Below are 7,217 nucleotides of genomic sequence, written 5' to 3' on the forward strand. Positions count from 1 at the left end.
GGTGCTCGTGGGCCGGCCGTTTGAGGTGCTCTGAAAATTTTGCAAAAAGCCCCTCTGGATGTTCCTTAATTACACGCGGAAATCTCCCCCAAAACCAGAGCAAGGAACGCGCCCCTATCTAGTGTTCCCCCTTCGCCATCGCCACCGCTCGAGAGATTCCTGAGACTGGAGAGAGGGGAGGGAAGGAGAGAGGAAGGAGGCCACGGCCATGTCGTCGTTGGGAACGTCCAAGGGGATCCTGGAGATCACCAAGTTCGGGGTGTACGTCGCCGTCCCCGTTACCCTCACCTACCTCGTCGCCACTGACTCCAAGGCCATCAAGAAGCTCATGGGCCTCGTAAGGATTCCTTCCGCTGCTCTCCCATTCGGTTCAGTTGTTAGATCAAGGATGGATCGACAACGTTGCCTAGTTCTTAGGCCCTGGCATCCTGCTACGGAATTGAGTCCCTCCGTTCACTGTTATAAGATGTTTTAACTTTTTTCTGACACGGACGCAATTTAGTGTGTTTGTTCACTCATTTCAGTCCTTATAAAGTTCAAATTGAAATATCCACAACCTCTTATAATAGTGAACGGAGGGAGTATTATTTGGATGTCTAGATTGTTATATTGCTTGTGGGGTGGTTCTTGACCATGAACTAGAGTTTAGGATAAAGTGGCCAGAGTTGGCTCTGTAATTTGTGCATTTAAGAAAGCTTAGGCTCTCACCTGTGTCAAGCACTTCACGGCTGCTAGGTTTGTATCTGCAAAAAGAGAATCTGTTGATAGGTAAAGGGTAAAGCCGCATTATCTTTGCGTGCTAATTGAATTACTGCTAATAGCACCGTGGTGAGTGATGACCGCCCTGAAAGTAAAGATATGGGGATTAAAGTGTTGATTCATGACCCATGAGATGAGACGGTCCATTATTCGTTTATAAGAGACTTCAGAACTTGCTTCAAAAAAAAAAAAGAGACTTCAGAACTCTGCTGAGAAAAACACGTGAGGCCTTCTTTGGCGGCACTCTCCTCTCTAGCTTCACCAAATCCTTTGGCATTGAGTGAGTCCCCCTCCCCCCTCCCTCCGCATCGCCCCGCGCGGCGACCAGAGGGCCAACCCTAATCCCCACCGGTCCCAGCCCCCACCCTCGCTGCCGCTTGGGGGTGCGGCCGGGCGAAGCCTAGCCGCCGCTGGCAGCGGCGGGGCCTTCTTGGTCTTCCCGTTCGGGCGTGTTGGTGTGGACCGTCGCGCTGGGCCGGAGCGTGGCGCTAGAGCCGGGCGTCACGGTGGCGTGGCGGGCAGTTGCGGAGCCGCGGCGCTTCTGCTCCCCCTTGGCGGGCGGCCAGGTGGTGGGCGAGCCTTGGTCTCCAGGGACGGCGACTTCGAGGACAGATCTGGGGCAGGCGGCGCGGGCTGCAGGTTTCTGCCCCTGCCATGGCCGCGGCGTATGGTGGAGCGACGCAGCTGTGGCTGGCCGGTGGCGGGGGCCGGGATCCAGTGGCTACAGCGGCTGGACGACGGTGGGAAGCGCAGATGGGCTCCTTGGTGAGCTTCCTTGGTGGTTAGCGGCGGCCCTTGGGATTTCTCCTTGCCGGTGGATAGGTGTGTGTTGGTGCCTCGCGTGGAGCTGCGTCTGCCGCCGAGGTGGGGCGACACAGGGGCTGTCCTGTGGGGAGGCAGGCTGGAGGGATGGGAGGCGCCGCCGAGCTCGGGCCACCCGTCGCCGACAAAGGGGTGTGCCGGTCGTGGATGCGTCCGCTCCCACTCCCCCCTTTCCCCGTCCGTGTGTGTGCTTCGGCGTTGTTCGAGGCAGGACGTATGTTGCGGTCTCTTCAGTCGGGTGCGTCCGTTGGCCCAAAGTCGGTCACTTTGGTCGGTCTTGGGGGTGTCTGGATGTAGGGCGGCGGGAGGCACCGCGTTCGTGGGCGGAACTTGCGTCTCGGGTGCGGGCAAGCAGCCATGGCCACGCGGGTGGGTGGTCCCTGGTGGTTGGCGGAGGGGTGGGAGTGCTGGGGTACATCACTTGCCCAATCGTTGTATTGGCCGACGGCGGCGGCGGCCGTGGACGCCGTATCCTTCATGAAGGCTCCGTCGCGGTGTCCCTACTCCTTCGTGATGCTTTGGGTGAAAACACGATCTTCAAGATCATATGGTGGCGGCTATAGCTCCAAACGGTTCTTCTTCGCTCATTTGTAGTGGCTTTGTATTCGTTGGGGTGGCGTGGCGGTGCTCAGCACCTTTATATCTTGCCTTGTGTGTGTGTGTTGTGTGCGGTGGTGGCGTGAGTTTGTATCATTGTGCTTGTGGGTCGGTGCTTTATATATAAAGCAGGGCGAAAGCCTTTTTGGATAATCCTTTGGCATCTCTTTGTTATCAGTATACCCTGATGATACCAAGCAATGCAGCAAGCAAGATTTGTAACTGAGTAGGTTAAATTTATGGACTTTAAGAATAACAAGAAGGCTTAGGCGCTCTGCTAGAATAGTACCTGCTAGAAATATTTTTGTTCGTTTGTAAAGCATAGAGAAGATGAATGTCTTTACCTCTTTGGATCACGAGCTGAATTAGAGGCTTATAACAATAGGTGGTGAATGACGGTGTGTCCTTGGAAGTACCGGTGTCTTGTTTGTTATAGGGAACCAACACATCGCTTCATTACACGCATTGCATACTTTTGTTGATGGGGACTCTACGATGGTGCTGACTAACACCGGATGCCTTCTTTGATGTCACCTCTTTCTAGTTTAAAAAACAAATCATGTAGGATCAGTTCGCCCTAGTGTTATGAAAGAATTGAGCAAACAAGGGTTATGTTGTCAAGCAAGTAAGTTCAATCATCTTATTTGTTTATGTGCCGGTGGCAATTTGCTCTATTTGTAGGCAATATGGTGTCTTGCTTGTGTTGGTGGAATTTGCCTTATTTGTAGGCAAAGGCGGTGATCTTATATTTGCTAATATGTGGTTCCTCAACATGTGAGTTCATAATATTTTTTATGGTGGTCATATTTGTTAGAGTTATATTGATGATGGATTTTTGGCCTTTTGTATTCTAGTCTTTTGGCATTTTCTTGTACATTTTATATATGCAGCTTTGGTCCACTATTAATACAAGTTGCATCGTAACATGATATAATGAGCCTAGGTTTAGGAAAAAGAAGTCGGGTGCTGCAACTCGCCCTCCCGACGATCTCCTCGTCTCCGTCCGATCGATCGAAGTCTCCTCAACGCTCGCGTGCTATCTGATCCTTCCGATCCGCCGGCCGGCCATCTCGCTTCGATTAGTCCGCCCGTATGGCTGCACTCGATCCGCTGGAGGCTCTCCTAGCTCCCGATCTGTTTGATGTGGTGAGCTGCTGCTGTGCTGCCGCTGCTTCCATTTGGATCGATCTGATCCTGTTCTCGATCCAGTCCACGCCGCCCAGCCCCGGCCCAGGAGATTCCGGGCCTCCGCGCTGCCATCTGAGCGCTGCCGTTCAGGCGTCTGCGCCGCCCTCCGTCCATCTGCGCCGCATAGCCCTGGCGGCTGCCCTGCTCCCGGCCGGCTGCTGCCGGACCTCCGCCCGTTACCCTGCACTCCGCCGGCCGTGTCCGACCTCCTACCACCCGCTGCATCGTGCGAGTGGGTGTGCGGCTGCTGCCCTGCTCTTTCCGCTGCATCGTGCGAGTGGATCGCTGCCCTGCTCCGCCCACTGCATCGTGCGCGGGGCGTGCGCTCGTTTTTTAGCCTGCGTGCGCGGCTGTGTTCGGCTAGGCTCAGCTCACGTGGCTGAGCTGTTTTGCCCAATTGCCTACTCCCATAAAAAAAATGCCGTTGTCGTCCGGTGTTCCTTATGTTGATCCTGTCTCGCACACACACCGTCTCTCGGTGCTTGGTGCTCGTCCACATATGACGTTGTCCCCTCCGGCCTCTTCAGCCCGATGCGGTGGTCGCTTTTCCACAACTCTCGCGGCTTCTGACCGTGGTTGTGGCCTCTCTTCGTCGACTCATTTGATGGTTTCCGCACGTGATGATGGCTGCTCTACATCATCTTTTATGGCGTCCGTACGTGGCGGTGACCGCTTTATGTCGACTCCTCTCGCGGCTTTCGCGCGCGGCGGTGACTGCTCTGCGTCGACTCCTCACGCGGCTTCCGTGCGCTGCGGTGACCACTCTACGTCGACTCCTCTTGCGGCTTCCGCGCACGGTCAACTCTACACGCGGCTTTGGTCTTTCGTCCGTTCTTGAGCGAGATGTTGTTGTTCATCCTAAATGGCAGTTTGCGATGGCAGAGGAGATTGCTGCCCTTGAGCTCACCTGCACGTAGGATCTGTTTTCTCTTCCTCCCCGTGTTCGTCCCATCACTTGTAAGTGGGTCTATAAGATTAAGACTCGCTCTAATGGATCTCCTGAGCGTTATAAAACTCGTCTTGTGGCTCGTGGCTTTCAGCAGGAGCATGGTCGTGATTACGATGAGACTTTTGCTCCTGTGGCCCATATGACCACTGTCCGCATATTTTTCGCCGTGGCCTCTGTTCGCCACTGGTTTGTGTCTCATCTTGATGTCAAAAATGCCTTTCTTAATGGTGAGTTGCGTGAGAAAGTTTATATGCAGCCCCCACCTGGGTATTCAGTTTCTGATGGCATGGTTTGCCGTCTTTGTCGCTCTCTCTATGGCCTTAAGCAAGCCCCCCGCGCTTGGTTTGCGTGTTTTGCCTCTGTGATCACTGCAACTGGTTTTTGCCCAGTGCTCATGGCCTAGCGTTGTTTGTCCACCTTTCTGCTCGTGGTTGCACTCTTCTGCTTAACCTTCGCGCTTTTGATTGTGAGCTCTTGTCTGATCCAACCCGCATCTTGTTGGGAGTCTTGTCTATCTTGTTGTCACTCGTCCGGATATCTCCTATCTTGTCCATATTCTAAGCCTTCTTCATATTCTACGATATCTTCATGGCACGATCTCGCATCGTCTAGTTTTCCCCATTACAGCTTCAGGCCTATTCGGATGCTACGTGGCCTAGTGATCCTTCGGACCGCCCTTCGCTTTCTGCTTACTGTGTTTTTCTTGATGGTTCTCTCATTGCCTGGAAGACGAAGAAGCAGACTGCAGTCTCCCGTTCGAGTGCAAAGGTCGAGTTGAGAGCTATGGCTGGTTACGATGGTTGCTGGAGGATTTTGGTATTTCTATTACTACACCTACCACCCTCTTGTCCAATAATACAAGTGCTATTATCAGTATTGCACAGGACCCCGGGAAGCATGAGCTTACCAAGCATATTTGGTGTTGATGCTTATTATGTGTGCAGCAGGCTTGGGCCTCGTTGCATCATAATAATACTTCCTACAACTGTTTGTTGCTGTTGCACCAGGAAGTTGTCAGAACCAAGCCATTATGTGCTTTCATGTATCCCTTTGTGTACATTCCCTCCCTTTCCTTCCTTTTGACGCTTTACAAAAGCTTGAATTTGTACTCTGTTTTGCTCCTATTGCAGCGTCCTTATGTGGTTTACCCACCAGAAGGCCCACGACCACCACCGCCCGAAGAACTTCGTGAAAGGGCTCGGGAGATAGCTCGCAGCAGAAGACAAGAATAAACAGGTGGACCATGGTTGCTCCATATAGTTTGTACTCGGATCATCTTTCTGCATGATACTACGATCCGCCCAAAAGATTCATGAAACTGGGACACAAAAACTTCGACTATCAAACATGCTGTCATGGGTGTATGGTTGTCAATGAACATGATTTCTTATTCTGTTGTAATGTTTCTGATTGTTGGTGTAAAATTACGAGACGTTTGTGAGTTGCGACAACAAGTAATAAACCGATTTCACCCCTGGCATGATCCGTTTGATTGCTGATGCCATTTCGAACACCAACATCATCATCATGAAAGTAGGCCCAACAATTAAAGGAAGGGTTGTTTTCGCGGGCACATTATTCTTTGCTTCCATTGACACAGCAACACATGTGCGCTTTGCTCAACTTACCGTATAAGGATATCTGCATTTTACTACATCAGCCTGTTGGCACATCACGAACGGCTTACATGTAAAATTGGCGGAGTAACCTTTGAACCTGGGAATGAGGCCGTAAGAGTAAAAGAAACTGTAGAGCCGCTGGGCGTGAACGGTCAACGGCATCTTTTTTTTGCGTGTTCATCCATACTGGTTGAAAAGGAAAGAATCTTAGACCTTTGCCTTCCGATTTTATCATGAATCGTAGTATCAAACACCCATCTCTCAAATATGGAAGGGGCAACTGGAGCTTCTGAAAGATCCATTGTACGGGGTAAGATAACAATGATGGAGCAATCCTCCCCCCTTGCACCGATGCAACGCCAATAGATAGCTAAAAAGGACAACATGATAATAATGTACTCCATTGAGAGTGGTCAGACGGAGAGAGATCGCTGTCCGCCGGGTGTATACGTACAGGAAATCATCAGATTGGGCCGGCGCATGAAGATAGCGAATAGTAGTATCAAACACCCATCTCTCAAATGTGGAAGGGGCAACTGGAGCTTCTGAAAGATCCATTGTATGGGGTAAGATAACAATGATGGAGCAATCCTCCCCCCTTGCACCGATGCAACGCCAATAGATAGCTAAAAAGGACAACATGATAATAATGTACTCCATTGAGAGTGGTCAGACGGAGAGAGATCGCTGTCTGCCGGGCATATACGTACAGGAAACTATCAGATTGGGCCGGCGCATGAAGATAGCGAATAGTAGTGCTTCAAAAATAAAACCACACTCATTAAGGATAAGAACAACATAGAATATTTTTAAAAACTTCCAACGCAAAATATTTTTTTGAAAACAAAACGTGATTTTTTTGTGAATCCCAACCACTTTTCAGATTTTTGAACAAATATATAATAAACTAAAACATTTTTTTAAAACCATGAACAGCTTTGAAACGCGAATATTTTTTAAAACCGGAACATTTTTATAATTCCAATTTTCTGTGGAAACACAAACAACTGTTGGAACGTGAAAGTTTTTTGCAACTCCAGAAAAGAAATGGGAAAACAACAAACATTTTTGTAACAAAAGCATAAGACCGTCATTTTTTGAAAATTTTGAAAAGAATGTGAAAACGGGAACATTGATTGAAATTCCAAACAAATTATAATATATGAACATTTTTTGGAATCCCAATCATTTCTCTAACAGTTGTGAACTTTTTGAATAAACACACTTTGAACAACTTTTGGAAAAAAATGAACTTTTTCTGAAATTCTTGATTATTTTTTTGA

The 7,217-nt window shown here is 49.9% G+C and overlaps 1 protein-coding gene across 1 annotated transcript; it reads left to right on the forward strand.

Moving 5' to 3' along the window:
- The first annotated feature begins 208 nt into the window (after nucleotides 1-208).
- LOC123044842 (uncharacterized) lies at nucleotides 209-5,703 on the forward strand. Its single transcript, XM_044467711.1, has 2 exons — nucleotides 209-337; nucleotides 5,446-5,703. Exons 1-2 carry the CDS (start codon nucleotides 209-211, stop codon nucleotides 5,545-5,547), a joined length of 231 nt encoding a protein of 76 aa, XP_044323646.1. The 3' UTR covers nucleotides 5,548-5,703.
- Nucleotides 5,704-7,217: the final 1,514 nt, after the last annotated feature.

The sequence above is a fragment of the Triticum aestivum genome, chromosome 2B, assembly GCF_018294505.1.
Source record: "Triticum aestivum cultivar Chinese Spring chromosome 2B, IWGSC CS RefSeq v2.1, whole genome shotgun sequence".
NCBI classification, from domain to species: domain Eukaryota; kingdom Viridiplantae; phylum Streptophyta; class Magnoliopsida; order Poales; family Poaceae; genus Triticum; species Triticum aestivum.